Source organism: Leopardus geoffroyi, chromosome B3 (genome assembly GCF_018350155.1).
Source record: "Leopardus geoffroyi isolate Oge1 chromosome B3, O.geoffroyi_Oge1_pat1.0, whole genome shotgun sequence".
NCBI lineage: Eukaryota > Metazoa > Chordata > Mammalia > Carnivora > Felidae > Leopardus > Leopardus geoffroyi.
The window spans coordinates 95,411,373-95,435,331 of NC_059337.1; the positions used below are offsets into that span (position 1 = coordinate 95,411,373).

Consider the following 23,959-nt stretch of genomic DNA (forward strand, 5'->3'; position numbering starts at 1 on the left):
ATTTTTTCTATGTCTAATGACTAATTTATTATGAACTTATGAATTGACAGCAATATGTTAACTTACACCTTCAGTAATGAGTGTAAGTATAAATGTATAATTATTCCTCTTAAACTTATTACATTACATTCTTATGAATTCTATCAGACTTAGAAACTCGGACCAATTTCACCTCAGTAGCATGAGTTATATAAAAAGGTGTAAATAAGATTTTTCTCTCTCAATAGGATGGTGAAGTAAATATTTTATTCAAATTGATATAGTTATTAACTTAATATGAATGGGGAAATTCAATTTAATAAAAACAAGAAATCCTTACTGAATAGCAAAACATAAATATCCTCAAAAAATGATTTTCTAATGTTAAAAAATAAGCAGACTATGATCTGTAATGTGAATTCTTCCACAATATGGTCCCAGTATAGTGTTCCAGCTTTACAGTCCACCTATTCCCCACCATTACCAATTATTGTTCCAGTCAATCTTGGAGATATTGTCATCCTTCTCTATTACTATAGGTACTACTGTTTTCCATCTTGAGTGCTCTCTCTGTGGCATTATGGTTTCCTCTATTTTAAGAATGATGTTTACTTTGTATCATAACCATTATTTACCTTAAGTTCTTCCCACACATATCAACAAAGTAAGGAGAGGAGGAGCCATGCCTAGTAACCTCTATGTCTCTAGAAGAGAGTTCCCCAAACCGTGCACATAGTAGATCTTGGTAATTGGATCTTGGGGCACCTGGATGGCTCAGTCAGTTAAGCTTCCAACTTTGGCTCAGGTCATGATCTCATGGTTTGTGGGTTCAAGCTCCACATTGGGCTCTGTGATGACAGCTCAGAGCCTGGAGCCTGCTTATTAGCATTCTGTGTCTCCCTCTCTCTCTGCCCCTCCCCTGTTCATGCTCTCTCTCTCAAAAATGAATAAACATTAAAAAATTTGAAAAAAATAACTGGATCTTATTTACATTATGAAGCCACAAGGCTACAGAATCTATGAAAATAAATTAAAATATTATTGAATTATTCCAATACAAACAATGTTAATGTGGAAAATTTTTTCATCATAAAGTACACATGGTAGGTGATGGGAAACAACCATCCAAGAAATGAATAACACCAAAGAATTATATCTATATTTATATCTATATATATATAATTTATTAAATTCATATATTTATTAAATGAATATGCATATATTATATATATTAAATTTACAAAATTATATATATATGTATATATACATATATACACACACACACACATACACACAAATGCACACATAAAAACTAGCACAATAAGCAACAGGAAAATTAAACACTATTCCTATCTCATTAAAAATACTAAAGCCAGGGGCACCTGGGTGGCGCAGTCGGTTAAGCGTCCGACTTCAGCCAGGTCACGATCTCGCGGTCTGGGAGTTCGAGCCCCGCGTCGGGCTCTGGGCTGATGGCTCAGAGCCTGGAGCCTGTTTCCGATTCTGTGTCTCCCTCTCTCTCTGCCCCTCCCCCGTTCATGCTCTGTCTCTCTCTGTCCCAAAAATAAATAAACGTTGAAAAAAAATTAAAAAAAAAAAAACAAAAAACCAAAGCCATTATAGGAAGGCAAATATATCTTGGGAAATATTTCAAGGACACAACACAAAATTAATTTTAAATCTAGAGAAAATTTGATACGTACCAAAACAAGTGATGCCTTTAATTCAATAACATAATTCTGGATAATTACTTAGAAATGTATGGTTTGATCTTCTAATGTACAGAAAAACAACTAGATAATGATAATTTTGTAAGTTAGAACTTACAAAAAAATCATATTTTATCATTATAAAAATGAAGAACACAAGCTAAGTTTATTTTGCTGCTTTCTACTGCTGGTCAACCATAATTCACAGTCCTTCAAAATTTCCAAGGAGGTTAGAAAAATACAAATGAGGACACTGTCTACCATCAAGGAGATTCATAGGCAAAAATGTGCCTTATATCATGTTCATCTGTATTATAAAAAATCCCAGCCCTGTAATCCTCAACATATCAATTCTACTTTTTTCATTCAACAAAACTTTTAGAGAAATCCTGGTTACTCTGTAGCTATATAACACTAGTAATAATATCATATACACCACCACATCCCTCCTGAAGTAACTTGAACTTGAGCCCGAGCTTCAAAATGGCAGCCCAGAGGCCCAAATACAGAACTCTGGCAATAGGCAGTGTATTTTTTTTTTTTTTTTGCAATATATGCACACATAGCAAGCTTCGCCATTTTTTATTTTCATACTACCAGGAAGATTTACTTATATATGTTACCAGATTAGTCTCAGTGAACATTTGCATTTGTGATTCCTGCCTAAAAGTAAACTTACTATGCCTATTAAAAAAGAAACACTGGAATTTCAAGGTGGCTATCTACACCTGGCCCCTGAAACATAATTTTTTTTTGTAGGAAACTCTCCAGAATTTATTAAATAAATGGCCAACTTCTTATGCATTTATGATGTATACATGCGTGTGTATATATATACATATATATAAAGAGACTCAAAAGCTGTTTCTCAAAAGTTGATGTATCTAAATAAAATTGGCTGAAAAACTTTACATATAATCTCATATTATATATAAAGCAAATTTACACATGACAAAGCACTAAAATCAAAATGAGGCAGACTGGGGTGCCTAGGTGGTTCAGTCCATTAAGAATATGACTTGTCTCAGGTAATGATTTCACCATTGGGTTCAAGCCCTGCTGTGCTGACAACTCAGAGCCTGGAACCTACTTTGGATTCTGCCTCCTTCTCTCTCTGCCCCTCCCCACTCCCCTTCTCTCTGTCCCTCTCTCAAAAATGAATAGTTTTTTTAAATGCAGATCGAGTTTTTCTTTGCTTGATTATAACATATTGACAATATCAGTCACCCATCGTTGAATAGCAGTCTCCTCAAACTGATCTACAGATTCACCACAACTTTATTCAAAATCTTATCAGACTTTTTGTAAAAATTGACAGGATAATCCCAAAATTTAAGTGGAAATGCAAAGCCAAAACATCAGAATCACTTTTGAAAAAGATGGACACAGTTGTTAGATTTATTCTTTCTGATTTCCAGAGTTATTATAAAGCCACAGTAATTAAGACAGTGCGGTATTGGCATAAAGACAGACATATAAATCGATAAAACAGAATTAATAGGTCAGAAATAGACCCTAATACACAGGGCCAATTGATTTTCAATTTAAGTGTCAAAGAAATTCAGTGGTGAATGATTTTTTTAATAAATGGTGCTAGAACCCATGTATAACCATCCGCAAAAAATGAACCTCAAACATTCCCTCATACCATAAACAAAAATTAACTCAAAATGGGAAAAAAAGCTGGTAAATATAAATGAATAATGATTGCTCCAAAGAACAAAATACTAATATCTTGTTGATTTAAAAATATACATAGAATTAAAATACTAGATGAAAATGACATGATATACAAAAGGGTAAATATTGTTAAAGTATTCTAAGTTTTTTTCACCACTGAGGAAGTGATAAAGTAATAATCAAAGATGCAAGGTGTAACTTTTAAGGTAACCAATACAAGATATTAAGATAATTTAAAACTCCTAGTTGAATAAAGGAGTAAATGTATGACGAATTTAAAAGAAGACAAGAAAAGAGATAAATAAAAGATACCAGGTAGGTCATGTAGAAAAAAAGGATTAAATATAGTAAAAACTAAGATTTGTCTCACCAGCTTAACACAATGAAACCATATACTGATTACAAGTGACATAACAACACATAAAATATGCAAGTAAAAGAGGGGGATAATTACCATTTTCCCTCCACTCTCCAAATAAACCAAACACTAACCAAAACGGAGACAAACCAAGAAACACACTCCTAACTATAGAGAATAGATGACTACCAAAGGGGAGGTGGGGGGGGGGGGATGGGTGAAATAGGTGATGGTGATGAAGGAGTGTACTTGCTGTGATGAGCACCAGGTGATGTATGGACGTATTGGATCACCATATTGTACACCTGAAACTAACATTACACTCTACGTTAACTAACTGGAATTTAAATAAAAAGTTTTTTAAAAAGCTAGTGTAGTTAAATTAATGACAGACACAAGAGGCTTTAAGTCAAGAAGCATTTTTAGAGGTAAAAATGGACACTCTTAACAATAATCTACCAGGAAAATAATATACTAAGATAATCCACTAGGAAGTTATAAAAATTCTATATCTGTACTAATAATATACCTTCAAAATATATATAATGCAAATATTGAAAACAGACAACTCTACAGCCATATTAATAGACATTAGCCTCTCTAAATAGTTTTTAAAAGAACAGACAGAAAAATTGGAAAATATAAAGGAAATCTGAACACACAATTAACAAATGTGACCAATTTGAAACACAGTAATTGCGAAGTGCACATTATTGTGTGTGGGCGCACATATATCATTTATGAAAGTAGACCACAGGCTTAGCATAAGGCAAGTCTAGGTTAATTTCTAAAGGTTAAAATGGGTCAGAGTGTGGTTTCTGATATAACGAAATCAGACAAGAAATCAATTAAAAACTGTAACGAGAAAATCATCAACACTTTGGAAACTAAATACATTAAGATGGATTTAATTATAACAGCTTTATCATTCACATTTCACCAAGCCTTCTTTAATGGGTAAAGAGGGATGGAATTACAGAGTGACTCAAGAGTTACTAGTAACTTGGACTCAGTTTTATTTACACCATAGCTAGAAATCCAGACATCTCCGTGGAAGTGCTGGCTCAACATTTAACACATATTTATTGAGGATCTTCCATGCATCAGGCAGTGTTTGAGCTGTTGAAAAGATAAAGACTCTATAATTAGTGAGTTTATGTCCAAACACACAAATGGGATAATTTGATGGATTCAGTGCTATGAGAAAAATAAAATAAAATAAAACTGGGTATTGGAAAAGTGTAACTGTGGAAGTGAGACACGTTATTTCACAAAGGTCTGCCAGGGAAGACTTTCTGAGGTGATAAAGTCTTCAGTGTTAAGACCCCTGCCATGTTATCTAAGTAAATAGGAGGAAGAATTGATAACATGGAGACCCCAGGGATAGACAAGGTTAGCACCTAGGGATGGTGTAACCAGAACAGTGCGTGAAGTATAGATTAAGTAAGAGAGAAGAAGGCAGAGCAAAGTCAAATAGGATCTAGACCGCAATATATTATTTGGATTTATTTGAAATATTTGGAAGCCACTGGAGGGATTAAGAAGAAAAACATATTTGATCAGATTTACATTTTTAAATAATCAGTCAGATGTCTGGAGTAATAAACCATGGCAGCCAGTTATTCCGCTATTCCAATATTCCATGGAGAGATCGTGGAAGTTGTGTGATATAGTTGGACTTGTGTATATTAGGCCTATGTACAGTATATACCATGGAGAATAGAGTAAAACCACTGATAACATTTTATCTATGAAAAATCCCACACTCTCTATGGCTGTAAGAACTAAAATTTCCATATGCTGCTGTTTGAGAGTTTCTATCGAACAGAGTTTTTGGCCTACAAAACATGTTTGATATTAACAAGTTAAGTACATACAAAACACAAAAATATTGAAGTACTCCTTGTGCTCCAACATGAATTTTTTGGACACATACAAATACATATTAGCTATTTCAGAAGGAGAGATAAGCAACACAGTCAAATAAGCAAAGGGAGGAAGGACATCTTCATTTTTTAAAAAATTTTTTTAATGTTTATTTTTGAGAGATAGAGACAGAGCATGAGTGGGGGAGGGGCAGAGAGAGAGACACATAATCTGAAGCAGGCTCCAGACTCTGAGCTGTCAGCACAGAGCACAACACGGGCCTTGAACCCACGAACCGTGAGATTATGACCTGAGCTGAAGTCGGATTCTTAACTGACTGAGCCACCCAGGCACCCCAGGAAGGATATCTTTAAATAAGAGCTAAACTGTATGTTATTGGTAATTATCAACTAAAGCAGGTGAATCCACAACACAGAATTTGCAAGAAAAGTTTGTTTGTGTCTTAAATACTTTTAAGAGAACTGATTCAGATGGTTTAAACAGCAGAGTTATGAGCACAGCCACCCTAGAGAAAGCCTGTGTTACATAGTAAAGACTGATATTCATATCCAAGAAAGTATCAGTAGTGAAATGTTCAAATTAAAAAGTTGTTTTCTCCTAAGTGAATGGAGGAAGGAAAATAAAGAAGAGAAAATAGAAGTTATTATTAAAAGGAAGAATCACTAGTTATTAGTCTGAGAACTCTTATAAGATGGTTTTTTAGAGCTGGTAACAGAAACTAGCAACAGATTCAAGAGAATGAAAAGTTTGTGCTTGCTTAATAACTTTAAAACAAATTCCTAATTATTTTGGAAGTATATATATTTTTCCAAAAGGTGGACATGGCCCATGTGTTCATGTCCAAGAGATCAGACCCACCTATAGGCAAGAAATAGCTATACAGTATCACCTTTGTATCTGTAAATGTTACCATTTTTCACAAGATTCTAGAGGAAAACATGTTGTTTTTTTAATTCTTAACAATGTACACATTCTAGGCAACCTACGGAATAGGAGAAGATATTTGGAAATGACCTAACTAATAAAGGGTTAGTATCCAAAATATATAAAGAACTTACAAAACTCAACACCCAAAAAATAATCCAATTAAAAAATGAGCAGAAAACAGAAACAGGCATTTCTCCAAAGAAGACATAGAGATGGCCAACAGACACACGAAAAGATACTCATTATAACTTATCATTAGGGAAATGCAAATCAAAACCATAATCATCTCACACCCATCAGAATGGCTAAAACCAAAAACACAAAAAACAGCAGGTGTTGGTGAGCATGTGATGAAAAAGGAACACTCATGCACTGCTGGTAGGAATGAAAACCGACGCAGCCACTGTGAAAATCAGTATGGAGTTTCCTTAGAAAGTTAAAAACAGAACAACTTTATGTCCCATCAATCACACCAGTGGGTATTTACCCAAAGAATCTAATAACACTAATTCAAAGGGATATCCCTAAGTTAATAGCGGCATTATTTAAACTATCCAAGATATGGAAGCAGCCCAATATATAATATTCCATTGTGTACATTAATATATATGTATACAATGGAATTGTATACATATTATATATATTCCATTGTATACATATATATTAATGTACACAATGGAATATATATAATGTGATATATGCAGAATAAATAATAAAAGAATAAAAAATAATGAAATCTTTCCATTTGCAATGACATGGCTGGAGCTAGAGAGTATAATGCTAAGCGAAATAAGTCAGTCCAAGAAAGACAAATACCATATGACTGCACTCATCTGTGGAATTTAAGAAACAAAACAAATGAGCAATTGGAACAAAAATAAGAGAGAGAGAGAGAGAGAGAAAGAGAGAGAGAGAGAGAAATAAAAAAAAAAGACTGTTAATTATAAAGAACAAACAGATGGTTACCAGAGGAGAGGTGGGTGGGGGGAATGGGGGAATAAGTGATGGGGATTAAGGAGGGCACTTGTGATGAGCACAGGGTGATGCATGGAAGTGTTGAATCACTATATTGTACATCTAAAACTAATATTACAATGTATGTCAACTAACTAGAATTAGCATAAAAACTTAAAAAAAGACAACGTACATATTCTAAAAAAACATTGACAATAGAAAAATAAAAATAAAAATGGTAGATGATCATTTATCTGATTTCTAAACCTTAGGGCCACCCAAGCAACTAAATACTGCTAACAAATATTTTGTTAATTTTCTAAGAAAAAAAAATGATTTAAGTAAAAACTGAACAATGAATTACAGTAGTGCTGAATGAATGGAGAGATTGTGGTCTTCCTTTTTGGCAGAAAGCAACTGATATTATAATAGCCTGAGTCAGGAGAGGGTCAAATTAAAACAGGCTTCAACAATGTGTCATGGTAGTAACACATGTGCAACAATGATTTTCAGAAGTTTGTATCTTGGTAAGTCCCAGCTGTTCTATACCTCCAAGTAGCAATACGTAAGTGTACATAGTGTGTTCAGATGTTTTTGTACAATTATGCATTCTTCCACAGTTAATATCTAAACATTGGCAATTATATTAATTGAAAGAGGTCAGAACTCAGATATTACAGGTAAATGGTTTACTAAGGAAACGGTTTAATAGGGAAATATATTTAATGATGAAAAATGAGATGTTGGGAAATTTACAAACTCAGGATGACCTTTTGTTATTATAGGGAGTTAAGAGGTGAAACATGTATTTATCTTTAATATTTAGAAGCAGAATATTTATAATATATAAAATTTAGTTGTATATTGACCTAATTATGGTCACAAAATATCTCGAAGCTTCATATAAAATGGTCAAATCCCTCTTTATTATTCAGGGTCACAATTATTTTGAATATTTTCCATAGACATTTTTTAATTAAAAATTATTTTTCTTTGTTAATTAGGTTTGTATTCCTTTCTAGTAACCAGAAAAGCTCTATAATAACAGCACTCAAATATTCTTTCAAATTTTAGTGTTTTCCTCAAGAATTACTAATTCTCCACTCGATATATTATAGAAGAATATTTCGCATTACATTAACTCTATGTGAAATTAATTCGATTTTTCTTTTTATTAAATAAGTTGAGGACCCATTAGAAATTTCAGTTTTTACATAATTAAGGCTCTATTATTAAACTAATTCAAAACCCAAAATGAACAAAAGAAATTAGAAATTTTTTCCTACAAGCAAAGTTAAGTGAATTTCAAGTACATTTCTTTATTCCTTTAAAAGTATTTACCATTGAAAAGAGAAAAATCAAAATTTCTCCCTTTAAGAAATATTTTCCACAAAAAACAAAGCAGTCATCAAATGTACAATTATGTACTATATAATGAATCCTAGGTAAACCTATGGATAAAGGAATACAAGTTAGGATACTTGATTTTTTTTTTTCAAATGTTAACATTTTAAATTTAGCTATCACGTAAAAATTAACAAATTTTATTATTTGAGTTACCTTATCTTTCAGTCAAGAACATATTTTTTTTTATTTTTTTTAACATTTATTCATTTTTGAGAGAAAGAATCAGAGCTCAAGCAGGGGAGGGGCAGAGAGAGAAGGAAACACAGAATCCAAAGCAGGCTCCAAGCTCTGAGCTGTCAGCACAGAGCCCAACATGGGAATCGAACCCACACACCATGAGACCATGACTGAGCTAAAAAGTTGGACACTTAACCAACTGAGCCACCCAAGCGCCCAAGAACATGTTTTTTATAAGGCCAGATTTGGAGACACTCTTTTCAAATAAACATAATATTACAAGCTACCTGAATTAGGAAAGCATTTTAACATTATTAGTAATTCCTACCTGGGTAAAGAAGGGTTCGTAAATCTCAACTCCTTTATCAGATCCTTGTAGTAACACCTCCTGACCACGTCTCCAGCTGTACCGTACAGGTGGATTGGAACTGGCAACACACCGGAGGAACACTGTTCTCTCATAGTAAAATTGTTCTTTAGCTTCACCTATACTTTGATGAACAGTTACTACTGGGTCATCCAAATCTAAAAAACAAAAAATAAAATAAACCAAGTGACAATGTTATGAGTTACATGGCTTTTCTAAGTATTACACATACGAAACCTAACCAAAGGTTCATTTTCATAATCAGTTTTACTGCTTATCACTAAACTCGTTTTTTTCATTTAGTTTATTGAAATTGTTTAGAGAAAATTCCAATGATAGGCAGTAAAAACAAATAGAGCTATTTTTTAAGATTTCTACTTGCTGAGATAGTACACATGACTTTGCATATTTCCAACACTTTCTAACAGCTGCATAGAACAGAGCTCCATGAGAGATCAGAATCCAAGACCCTTCAATTCAAGAGATTAGCCAAAACAACGAAACAGGGACAGGGAAATATCAAGCGGCTCAACAGACTCTTTCCCTTAATCCCTTAACATCTTTTCTAAACATTTATAACAGATATATTTAAATAAAAAAATTATGTTTATAAACTATTATCATCTTTATAGTGAGAAAATATGATCTTTTAATTTCTTTTAATGTTCATGTACTTTTGAGAGACACAGAGAGGGACAGAGCACGAGTGGGTGAAGGACAGAGAGAGAGGGAGACACAGAATCCGAAGCAGGCTCTAGGCATAGAGCCCAACGTGGAGCTCCAACTCACGGACAGTGAGACCATGACCTGAGCCGAAGTCAGACATCCAACCCACTAGCCACCCAGGCGCCCCGAGAAAATATGATCTTAAACTAGGTTAAGTTCTTTCTTCATCTCAGATTTTATTTCCCAGATTACATTTGCTAATTTGAAATGTGCTAACAGAAGGTACTGTTAAAAGGCATTAATATTTCTACTACAGGATACTGAGATTAAATTTTTGCCATCTTACATGCATCTTAAAGAAGGGATATATACCACAGTGTTTAGTAAACAGTTTCTGGAAAAAAAAATACATAAATATCTTGGGCTTTGTATGAACCTGGGTTCATAGAGTCTTTCTCTCAACTACCCAACCCTACCATCATAGTGTGAAGGCAGTCAAAGACAGCTAATTAAATGAATGGTTGATTAATATTGCCGAGTCCCAGTAAAACTATTTACAAATGTAGGTGCCTAGACAGATTTGGCTCATGGGCCACAGCTTGCCATAGATTGTCAACCGCTGATCTACCATATCCCAGTTTCTTTAATTAAGAGAAGAAGAAATTAGAAAGTAAACTTGCTTTAAAATAACAACTGTATTATATATTTGTTTTTTTGTTTTTTTTTTGTATTATATATTTGAAAGTCAATAAGAAAATAGATCTTAAAAGTTGTCATCACACACACAAAAGTATCTGTACCTCATGCATGGTGATAGATGCTAACTAAACTTATTTTGGTGATCATTTTGCAATATGCACAAATATCAAATCATTGTGTGGTATACCTGAAACTGATATAATACTATATGTCGATTATATCTCAACAAAAAAGAGGGGAAAAAAACCCCAAAAACAACAACACGCTCTTGGTTCCAAATGCTAATAATATTAATGTAGCATATACTTACTAAGTATGATGCAAACTTTCGCTGTGTTTAAATATTAATTTCACCCAGCTTTGCCCTTTTTGGCTTTGTACCTGAAAGATTACTTAATCTTTGTGGTCTTAAATTGCCTTACCAATAAAATGGGAATAATAATGGTACTATATAATTAAAGTTGTTGGAGAATTAAAGGAGTTACTCCTCACAGCCTTGGGCACATAGTAGAAGCTCAATAAAAATTAGCTATTATTACTACTATGATCATTATTGGGTTTCATTTAGACTTCCATTAATTCCACATACTTTTCTTACCTTTACCTCAATTCACAGTGCACAAAACTCTCATTTTAAATAGACAAAAATGCCATTTTGCCATTTGTTCAGACTACCAATTTTTTCTATAAGACAAATACTTTCATGTGAACACTGAAGAGAAGCTATTATATTTGTAAATATTATATATTTATATACATATTATATATTATTATGTTATATATTATATACATTAAATAAACATAAGAATAGTAAGGTGTGTGAGCATATGCCACCCAGAATAGTTAAAAGGCAGTGTTCTTTAAGAAGATTCTTTGTGATGCATTAAAATAATAAAAAGTCAATAAAAGTCATGAAGTAATAGCAGCCCTAAGGAATCAAAGAACAGAATTCTCAAATTTCCCCAGTTTTAAAAAAGGTTTTTCCAAATGTGAACGGCTTGACAGCCCTACTTAAATTTCTAGTTTTGCAACATTCTGAGTTTTTTTTTTTTTCCAACATTAGAATCTTTTCACAGCTACCTCAAAGGCTTCTAATTTTAGTAGTATAAATTTACAGAACAACTGCTGCTTTTTGGTAAAATTGAAGGAACTTTCAGTTTAAATTCATTCTATTAGCTGTGCAAGGATACATGCCATCTGGTTTTAATAGTCAGTGTACTTAGGGATACCAGCATCATTATTATGAAATGTTTAAAGGTCTTGAGAATCTATCAAATATTCACTTACTTGGTGATTAGTCCTTCACATACAAATCACATCCTTAGAGGAGATTGATTATATGAATTCAGCCTTAGTGACTTGAAAAAAAAAGTATTGTGAATGGATTGTAAACAACTTATTTTTTTTTTCTTAGACAAAACATAATTTCTTTTAGTCCTATCTCATTTTTAGGAGATATTATCTGTGTTATGTTGTAAAAAAATTCTGAAGCCAGAAAGTTTAGGGACAAAACAAGTGGATGGTAATCAATGCAACAACGATGATACTCCCAGGCCTCCAAGTAGTTAACAATATTGTACTCTCCAACATGCATTTATTGACATATCCCTAGCTCTTTTCTTGTTAGGTGATGGTGTCAGTAGACCAAACCTGAACAAACATTTAAACATGCTCTTCTCTGATCTATGTAAGTTTCAGGTCACTGGCCTTCTGAGAATCCAATCCTGTGACAATGTGCAGTGAACATTGTATTGGCAGAATTATCTGTTGGATTCACCCATTTTTAGGAACTTCTACTTCACAAAGCTCCTAAAAGATATATATATATATATGTATATCATATATATAATTATATAATATATTATATATTATTATATTATAATATAATGTATTATAATATAATATATTATATATATTATATTATAATATAATGTATTATAATATAATATATATATTACTTACAAATATATATATTTTTTTATTTAAAAACAAACATAACAAAGACAAGTCATGTTCTAGAAAGTCAAACAATGACATTCCTAAAAAAATATATTTTATATGTGTAGGGGGGTATGTTTATATTTATACACATATAAATATACTTACATGATATATAATTTTACCATATACATATAAATCACTTAAAACAGTACATATGTTTAACATAAACTCTATATAGTCTTAGTGAATGTATACTGAATATGAGTATTTGTTGTAGGTCAGGTTTCTTGGAAAAGACTAAAAGAGAGGTATGTGTGCAGGAAGTATATTGAGAAGTACCTTCTAGATCAACACTTGAGTGACAGACTTAGGATTGTTGGGGAGGAGAGTTGAGCTACAGCAGTTATAACAAAGGTCTCAATAGCTCTATAGAAGTGATGGAGCTGTGAGGTCTTCTCACAGTTGTCCTGCCCTAAGGCAAGGGAGCTAAGCTTTATATACCCACCCCCTCCTCCTCAATCAGTCCTTCCCTCTGTGCTACTCCCACCTAGAAGGCATGACCTTGGGAGGGATAGCTCTATTAGGTTTAGGATAATTTCTTTTTTTTTAATTTTTTTTTTTAGTTTATTTATTTATTTTGAGAGAGAGAGAAAGAGAGAGATGGAGAGTGGCTTGAAGCAGGGAAAGGGCAGAGAGAGAGGGAGAGAGAGAATCCTAAATAGGCTCCATCCTCAGCACAGAGCCAGGGGCGGGGCTCAGGGCTTGATCTCAGGACTTAAAGATCATGACCTGAGACAAAATCAAGAGCCAAAATCAACTGCACCCAGGGTGGTTTCTAAAGAAAGATTTAGCTGATAGCCATCAGCTGCTAAAACTCTCAGCAGTTGGAGGAATGAGTCCTTCAGTATCAAGGAAGGGATCTGGCTGCTGCATACAGCATCTGCTCACATCCACTTTCTAGTTATGATAATTCACTCTATCTGGGAAAAGCTACTCCAGGATGCTTTCTGGGGAAAACTGTCAAAAGAAACTGTGGTTAGATGATATTCGTCATCTCTTTCTACTATTATCATTCTAAATTGCTCTCATCCTAGACTAGTACAACTTTTGGTATAAGTAGATTCCCTTACTGAGGTTACCAACCCTTCCTCACTGAGGATTTTGTGCACCAGGTCACCATGTCCTTCTCAAGCCATTACTGATGCACATTACTGATGTTTACCACCAAAATTGGTCAAGAGAAGACCAAGAAATGATTAAGTGGATCAAATGGGTATCAAACATATTATTTACTCTCTCACTGTGTAACAACATCCCTACCTCCAGCTTACCATAAGGGTCAGTTACTCCTTCCAGGATGGTGACTCCTCTTATTCCCTGTTTCCTAACATAGGAAACCTAAAGTAAATGAGTAGCAGCTATGGCTTAAAGATTAATGGGGCTCTTGATATATCACTTAATAAAAGCTTTTCCTCTTCTGAGAACTTAGGACTTCTAAACTGGCAGAACCCAGAGTTGGAAGGGAAACATGGATTCCCCAAGTGAGACACTGAATGTGATGTTAGTAAGTGGGGTCACTCCTTGGTTTTGAACCTATGTATTCTATAGAAAAAAAAAAAGCATTAGATAATAATGATCATTGATTTAGAATGTGTACTGTATCTTGGAGAATAGCACCCCTTTCTTAGCAGCCATTATCTCTCTGAGACTCAGATGCCCCCTCCAAAGACCATTCTATCACTCTAGTAAGTTGGTATTTTTAGGTAATAAAGAATATATGACCAAGGAATCCCATGGCAATGTTCTCACTGCTATGTCTTCACTGCTGCAAAATGTGCTTCTAGTCCCATGAGTGGTTAGGTAGGACCCTGTGTTGTGAATACAACATTCTAAAAGTCCTTGGGTAAGGTTGCTGCTGACTAAGGTCAACATAAACATCCACACCCAGATTACATGTTAAGTTCAGTCAAAATGATGCACTGTTACTTTCGGGTAATCAGGTCTAATGTAACCAACTTGCCATCAAGGGACTGGTTGGAATTTTGAAGGGCAGTACTTTTACTGTGTCAAGTGTTGGTCCCTGTTGCTGCCAGGTTAGATAATCAATAGTGGCAGTAGATAGATTGGCCTTCATGGATGAGGACCTATGTTTCAAGCTTATGCATAACCTCTATCCCTACCATTATGGGAATCCTATTCATGAGCCTGTTGTGCTACCTATGAGTGGCCAGTGACAGAAGCTGGCTGTTAACAATTGTCTTCACAACTCTGTCTACTTCATTGTTTTGTGTTTCTTCTGTGGTGGGTAACTTTTGGTCCTCAATAATATCCATTCAATAATTATCCACAATAATAATAGGTCCAACAACATACTCAAACAGATCTCTTTCCACACAAAGTGGTTGACAAGGTACACTACCCAAACCAAAGTTCTACCCATTAAGAATATTTTTCCTCATTCCTGTCTATCAGGGACATCCCAGAGTTGGGGCTCTAGTGAAGTAGCAGTCCAGTGTTTGACTTGCATACATATACTGAGCTGACCTATCACAAAAGCTTAGCCTTTGTTCTACACCATCAACATATAAGTGACCCTCTATGTGGCCAGATATAGACTGACAAAGAGGAGCCAGTAAAACTGATAGACGCCATGGGGGCACATCCTTGTACAGCTTACTTGGGCCCTTGGCCCTGGCCTTGCCTCCTCCTGAATTTACTACTTCCATTTTATGATGAACTATTGATGGGTCTCAATTATTTTATGGCTTAATGTTGGTAGATCGGACAAAAGCCAACGTATGATTGGAATTTCAGACCACATGGTCATTCGATGTTCCATATTCAGACACTCCATCTCTACTGATGCCCAGTAGCATACTAGGAGCTATTTTTATGATAGGGGCATAATTCTTAACTGAAGAAAGCATGATCTTACTAACAATCCTAGAAATTGAATTTACAATCCTCCTATTAGTATTGCTGTAAACCACACATCTTTTCTAGCACTGCTATATCTAATATCATCGATTTTCCTGGGTTATGTGACTCAGGCACCAGGGTCACTTATATCACAGCATGGGAATACTACAGAACCCTTTCCTACTTTGAGACACAGTTGAAGTCTATAGTTGAAGCCTTCCAAATCACCTGATAAATGGATTGAAATTATTTTTACAAGTGTGAAATATGCTTCAGAACCCAAAGAGACCTAGCAAGCATTGTGTTTCCTTCTGAAGGATGGGAATTGTGAGATGCAATAATTTGTGCCTTACTTTGGAGGCAACATCCTGGTAAGATACAACAATTGGATCTCTAAAATTTTATTAATACTGTGTGACCCTGAATCTTCATAGGCTTATTTCAATCCTCTGGATTATGCATGTCTTACCAAGATATCCAATGTACTTAGCAATTCTTGTTTATCTGGACTAATCAACATAATCCCATTGATATAGTGGAACAATAACAAGTTGAACAGAATGTCCAGATGCTTATATCTCTTTGGACGATGTTATGAAAAGGAGTATGAGAGTTAATTTAGTTTTAGGGCAAGACTGCCAATATATGCTATTGTCTGTCTCAAGTGAATGCAAATTATTTATGATTATCTTTCCTAACAGAAATGAAAAAGACCGCATTAAGTATATTACTGGGCACACAGTATGTATCTGAGTCCATGTTATTCTACTCTAGCAAAACGAACTTATCTGGCATAAGCTGCAATAAGGGCACTGCTTAGATGAGTTTGTGGTAGTCCATTATCTTTCTCTGGGATCTCTCTGGTTTTATCAGGAGACAACATTGTCAGTAAGTAGAATGTGAGGTGGACCATCACCAGCATATCTTTTAGGATTTTAAAGATGGCATCAATCTGTGGTATTTCCTCTGGGATATAATATTACATTTGATTAATCTCACCTGAAAAATGGGGAGGTTTCAGAGGCTTCAACTTGGCCTTCTCACTAGGACAGCTCTTATCCCCAAAGCCAAGGACTCAATATGGAGGCTCTGCCAACTAGAAAATATGTCCATCCCAATTACACAATTAGAGATGAGATAAATGATAACAAGGGGGATCTGTGGATTGTTTGACCCAATGTGAGCTAGCCATGGGCCACAACTGCATTTATTACCTGGTACCTGTATGCCCAACTCCAATGATATAAGAGCATGATAATTCTGTAGAATATCAGGTATCAAAGTCAACTTAGATCCTGTGTAACACACTCCTCAAAATGTTTCACAAGTCCCCTTTTCCTAGAAAATGGTTATTTAAGGAAGTGGATATAGGTTCTTTAAACAAAGAATTTTGAGAATCATTACTGTATACACTTCTTGTGGTGTTGTAGTGTTCTTTCTAGTGACTTACTCTCCCCTTCGAAGAGTTCAAAGTCTGAAAATTACCTCAGTTGCAACAATTAGGCAAGGAATCATTATTTGTTTATTATGTGACCATATTCAGCCTCCTGATCATCCGTCTGATATTTTTAAATGTTTATTTATTTTGAAAGAGAGAGAGAGAGAGAGAGAGAGAGAGAGCAAACAGGGGAGATGCTGAGAGAGAGAGAGAGAGAGAGAGAGAGAGAGAGAATCCCCAGTGCTGTCAGTGTGGAGCCCGAGATGGGGCTCAATCACACGAACCATGAGATCACGACCTGAGCTGAGACCAAGAGTCAGACGCTCAACCCACTGATCCACCCAGGCACCCCTGATTTCTTTAATAGCATAGACTGGATAATACCTTTGTTGAGTGCCCACTTATTTTGCTCTATACAATGCTATATTTTATTGTTGGTCTCCAGGACCCCTGTGAGTCTAGAGCCCTGGGTGCATTTTAACTAGCTCCTCATTAAAATAACTGTGCCCACCTTGCTTGTGACAACTAAGCACTGCCACTTAGATTCTATTATTTTGAGATCTTGACATTTCCATTCCTATCAGGCAGTTCAGTTCTGTACTAGCATCTCTTGCTATCAACATTTGCCTACAGAGAACAGACACCTAGGAACTTCTCAATGATGCTTGCATCTCAGTCATCAGCACATTCTTATTGCTTTAGGGGTGTCCTTGAAGCCTTTATACAGATGATAGTGAGTGAATGATTTTTCTGGACTCTAACTGGTATATTCACTTTAGTATGTTCACATATCTGAGTCTTTTGACACCTTTTTCTACTGTATGCACAGCAGCTCTGGTATTTATACTTCTTTTAGTGGGAATGCTTGCTTTCCTCAAGTTTCCAACAGCTATCTGGCAGCAGCAACTCTCTCTTGCTATCCTTGCTAAGATGCTAAATTTTATATCATGGGAGAATACTATCATATTAATAAACTGTTATTCTCTATCCCCATTTGATCTTATGTATTCTCTATCCCCAAACTTATTCAATCTTATTCTCCATCCCACTTGATCCAGCAGTCTCAGAATCCAATTCCATACATACTCTCCCAACGCTTACCAGTAAACATACTTCTGTGGCCACATGATGTCATCTGCTGACCCTACATATTGATCTGGAGGCCAGGAATGGAGGTGAGGGTATATCCTCAGGGGGAAGAAGTTTCCGAACCATCTTTAAGCAAGATGGACATAAAAGCCCTTAATCAGGAGGAACAGACCATTTCTGTAGGCCCAGAATGTTTATGGAGAACTAGGTTTCAAGGTTTCTGAGATCATTAACCCAAATGTACTCCAACCCTCCCCCCAGCCCTGCAAATCAGAGTACCACTTGTTCTCAACCAGGGTTCAGACACTGGTTTAGCTGACTTGTCAGGGCTAAGGATTCAAGTTTCTGTAAAGCTCATCTATATATTTAAGTAAATCCTAAGCCTTTTTTTTTTTTTCAGCCTTTATGACCTCTGGCTAAAGAAGATGAACATTTCTTTATATTGTGGGAAGAAAGCCTTCTTATTCTCACACATCACCTCCAATTCATGATTATTTACATTCAGCCTTGCATTCTTTTTCTCCACTGCATAAATAGAATCCATGAGAAACAGATTCCATCATGCTTATAATAACTTTCCCCTGAATTCTACAAAAGCCAGAGATAGTGTATTCACAGTGCATTACATTCCACTGGTACCTATCCTTGTTCAACATCAGGGGTTTTAACAATTTCACCACTACAGCATTCAAGAGCTATCAGTGGTCCACCTACTACCAGCAATGGGGTCCTCATTGTCAGTAAGTTAGTGGGCTGATGGGTGATGTTTGTATCATTCTATTTTAGAGTCTATTTCCTCAGACCATCTAGAATAACTCCTTGGAAATACGGTCTTTGATGAAGACATGCACTCAGGAAACTTTTGAGGAGTGCCCCTAGGAACAATTTTTATGGTGGCTTGAAAAAAAAAATTAAAGGTAGGAAAGATTAGGCAGTGGGAGGAGTTAAACTGTGATGCATCACTACAAAGTCTCAAGATGATCCAGAAGGAGCTCTAGAGTTGCAATGGACTTTAAGTTGTCCCAAAAAGTTGTTTTATAAAGGACACTGATTAGTCACTGGGTTAGGACTTCCCTAGAGAGAAGTCTTGACCTTGGGTTATGTAGCTCTTTCCATTTGAGGATAATTTCATGAGAGAGATTAACTTGAAAGTCAACAACTTTCACACCCAGGATTTAGAAGGAGTACTTGCTATACGTTTTATCCAAGGACCTTTAAGTTATCATTTCTAATTTTCTTCAGTCTTTATATATAGTTTAAGTGACATAAGATCTCTCTCTATATTTATTTAATATTCAGTTTTCATACTAAGTGGCTTTGATGATATTGCAAAAACACACTGTACTATTTTCTGATATGGAACATATTTTATCTACACTTATTTATTCTCTTTAAAATAAATTTATTTTAAATTTATAGGTTGAGTATGTGAAATTAAAACATGTAAAGATAGTATTCATTGACAAATGCAAAATATTCTTTGAAGTAAAGAGAATATGATTTTTATTAACTAAGAGAGGACAAAATTCTTCTCATTTATGAAATAATATAAATAACTGATATATGATTTGATATATGAATACTTGCTTCAAATATATTTTAATGACATAACTAATTTGGATTTCTATAAAATATATATATCTCTATGTACATATAAGATCCATATCTTAGTCATGTTTGTATTCCTTCAACCTGACAAAATGGACATAAGTATTCTATAATGATCTAATGTATTAACACAAAGAAGATTAATCTGTAGTTAATATGATCAATGTCAATCTTTAGCAAGGCTACCCATACATAAAATAATCTAAGGGAAATTAGTTTTTTCCCCATAAACAGAATAGCTACTGCTGTCTAGCTGAAATAATTTTCTAGAGATTTTCTCTTTGGCTAAATAAACATGCCAGGAACTACCAAATTAAAGTCATTTTAAGAAACAAAAATATATACGGTGATATAAGTTACCTTTCTTAATCCTAGAAACTTGCATGAACTGAACTGGGTGACTGATTAAATAGAGAGCTGAGACTGGGGTGCCTGGGTGGCTCAGTCAGTTGGGCGACCGACTTTGGCTCAGGTCATGATCTCGCAGTCTGTGAGTTCGAGCCCCGCATTGGGCTCTGTGCTGACAGCTCAGAGCCTGGAGCCTGTTTCACATTCTGTGTCTCCATCTCTCTCTGACCCTCCCCCCTTCATGCTCTCTCTCTGTCTCAAAAATAAATAAACATTAAAAAAAATTAAAAAAAAATAGAGAGCTGAGAGAAAGAAGAGAGTGAGACAAGGACTTGGCTTGGGCAGTTGGGTAGAAGGTACAGGAACAGAAATAAAATATGAAGTAAACCTGTTCCTGGCCAGAGGAGACAAGGCAGGAGATTATGGAAGATGAAGAACCTGTTTTGTTTAAATCATGTCGAATGTCAAGCACCTACTGCTCTACTAGTTATAAGGCACATAGACTATACATTAAGAAGAATAAGAAGTCTGGGTTGCAGATACTGATTTGTGAGTCATCAATATGCTATGTGAGGGATGAGACCATGCAAGAAGTGTGCAGAATGAAGACAGGGAAGGTTCAAGGATAGAGCATGGGCAACACCAAATTGAAGAAAAAAGAAGGAAAGAATTAGGAAAAAAAAACTGAAAAAGTGATGAGGACGGTAGAGACAAAACAAATCAATGGGAAACAAAATAAATTTAAAAGGTCAATCCACTGCCATGGAAGAGTTAGAAACCAGAATAAATGGTGAAAAGAATCAAGGTAAAAATAGAACTGAAAAGTGACTTGAAATTTGGCAAGAATGAAAAGTGACTTGAAATTTGGCAAGAAAAAGGTTACTGGTAGCCTTCATCATAGTTGTGTCAGAGGAGTAATAGAACTGATAGTCATTTTCCTGTGCCTTAAAGCACTGAAAGCCAGTAAAAATATGGAAAGATTCATAGATATGAATCTTCAAGGAACTTGGCTTTCACAATGAGTTAAAGGAGTAGCTATAAGACAGCACTTGATCATAGGAGTCCTGCTCTGTTTTTGTTGTTTTGTTTTCCTTGAAGCTGAGAGATATATATTTAAGTCCCAATAGAAAAGAGCTAGGAATTTATAAGGAAAAAAATAAGAATAGGGAGCTTTATAAAAATGGTCAACATGTGAACTATTTTAATGGTATAATTATATAGATTTTTACAACTCAACATCATTTAAGATTTATCAATAGTGCATCCTTGTTTTTTATTGTTTCTTGGCCTTTTGGCTAAGATCAAGTGTAGTGCATCCTTGTTTTTAAGAAGTATTTATTCAAGCTTCCAATCTTTTAGATTAGAAAACTTGGAAGTGTTTTTTACACCCTCCCTATTTTTTTAATGAAGGCATAGATTTTCTCCTTAAAAAATTCAAAATTATTGCTTATATATTAGATAGTCCTGTTTGAAATAAGATTCACTAAAGCATGGGAGCATTTGTTTAGTCTACTCTCCACTTAAACTGGAGTCCTCTAGTTACATAAAAGAGTTAACTCATCTCCCAGCATGCACTGGCACAATTAATCTACATATTCATGGTTAATCAGTTATTAACTGCCACTGAAGTCACGGGATATAGTTACAAGTTAAAGAATCAATTAATCTCAAAAATAATCACAGCAGAGGCATGTTTTCCACAGGGCTTTATTCCACCATTTGGTCCAATTTTTCTGTCTTTAATCTTTGAATTAAACCAAATGAATCTAAAAACCCAGATGGCAGACATACTAAATACCGCACTGGATGTCATCTTCCCCTCTGGGAAGTGCTAGAAATCTTAAAAATCCTATGCATAAAAAAAAATCTGACTGTGTTTTCTCAAGGAAAATAACCACTCAATACTCTTGGAGGCACTAAAGCTAGTCAAGTATATTATTTCTCATTTAATGGGTAAGAATTTATGTTAGTAGTATAGCTATAGGATGAATATACATAACAATAAATAATGCTAACTAACCTGAATAAAATTAGGTTGCCTTGAAGTTACAAAAAAGAAAAACTTATTAATTGTTAGATAAATCAACAATCAAGCACAAGTTACCTTAGTATAAATAAAGCATCAATGTCAAAGATTTGTAGCACTTTCTGTAGGTATCAATGAAAAAGCACCATTTGATAAATCAATGAGAAATTATGTGCAAGTACTGATGACAAGAAAAGTTTCAAATCTTTCCCTACATATTTTTTTTTTCTGTCTAATGACTAATTTTATCTGATAGCCCATAAAAAAAAGGACAAAAAATGAGTAATTGACACCAAGTTCTCAAAATGGCACATTTATAAAAGAGTGAAGCTATCTATAAGGTTTAGACTCGTTATCTGAAATTTTGTTCTTACAGATCTACTTACACATAAATTGCATCTTCTAAAGTTTTTAACTTTTCTTAAGTTTTTTCATTTTAATTCCAGTATAGCTAACATACAATGTTACATTAGTTTCAGTTTTACAATATAGTGATTCAACAATTCTAGACATTGCTCAATGTTCATCAGGATTAAGTGTACTATTTAATCATCTATTTCACCCATCTCCCCCTTTAGCTCCCCTCTGGTAGCCACCAGTTTGCTCTCTATAGTTTAAAAGTCTGTTTTTTGGTTTGTCTCTCTCTCTTTGTCCTTTGTTAATGTGCTTTGTTTCTTAAATTCCACATATGAATGAAACCATCTTTCTTTGGCTGACTTAATTTCACTTAGCATTACACTCTGTAGCTGCATCCATGTTGTTTCAAGTGGCACAATTTCATGATTTTTTTAATGGCTAATATTCCATTGTGTGTATGGAATATACATTGTGTGAACATTATATAATAACATATTCTTCATTCATCTATTGATGGACATGTTAGTTGCTTCCATAATTTGGCTATTGCAAACAATGCTGCCATAAACACAGAGATGTATGTATCCCTTTGAATTAGTGTTTCTGTATTTTTTGGGTAATACCCAGCAATATAATTACTGGACTGTAAGGTAGGTCTATTTTTAAATTTTTGAGGACTCTTCATACTGTTTTCCAGAGTAGCTGCACCACTTTGCATTCCTACCAGCAGTGCATAATGGTTCTTTTTTCTCCACATCCTTGCCAACACTTGTTGTTTCTTGTGTTTTTATTTTGGCTACTCTGATGGGTGTGAGGTGATATCTCACTGTAGTTTTGATTTGCGTTTCCCTGATGATGAGTGATGTTGAGCATTTTTTCATGTGTCTTTTGACCATCTGTATTTCTTCTTTGGAGAAATGTCTGCTCATGTATTCTCATTTTTAAGTGGAATATTTGTTTTTTGGGGTGTTGAGTTGTATCACTTCTTTATATATTTTAGAAACTTACCCTTTATTAAATATGTCATTTGCAAATATCTTCTTCACATTCGGCAGGTTGTCTTACAGTTTTGTTGATTGTTTCCTTCACTGTGCAGAAGCTTTTTATTTTGATGTTGTACTAACAATTTATTTTTGCTTTTCTCTCCCTTACCTCAGGAGACATATATGTAAAAAAAAAAAAAAAAAAATGTTACTACTGTCAGTGTCAGAGAAATTACTGCCTGAGCTCTCTCCTAGGATTTTTATGGCTTTAGGTCTCACATTTAGATCTTTAATCCACTTTGAGTTTATTTTTTTATGGTGTAAGAAAGTGGTCCAGCTTCTTCATTCTTTTGCATGTAGCTGTCCAGTTTTCCGAACACCATTTGTGGAAGAGACAGTCTTTTTCCCATTAATATTCTTGCCTCCTTTGTCAAAGATTA

General features: G+C 34.7%; 1 protein-coding gene and 1 pseudogene across 2 annotated transcripts in view; one reads left to right on the top strand and one right to left on the bottom strand.

Moving 5' to 3' along the window:
* The window catches only part of MDGA2 (MAM domain containing glycosylphosphatidylinositol anchor 2), an 865,051-nt gene that overhangs the window by 316,745 nt on the left and 524,347 nt on the right, over nt 1-23,959 (bottom strand). For both annotated transcript variants that reach the window (XR_006704997.1, XM_045450889.1), the window contains exon 4: nt 9,407-9,603. Coding sequence is in view for 1 of the 2 variants with exons in the window: in XM_045450889.1 (XP_045306845.1) it covers nt 9,407-9,603 (197 nt within the window). In the remaining variant the exon portion in view is untranslated. The remainder of the gene's footprint in view (nt 1-9,406; nt 9,604-23,959) is intronic.
* Nucleotides 21,429-21,573, top strand: LOC123584751 (annotated as a pseudogene).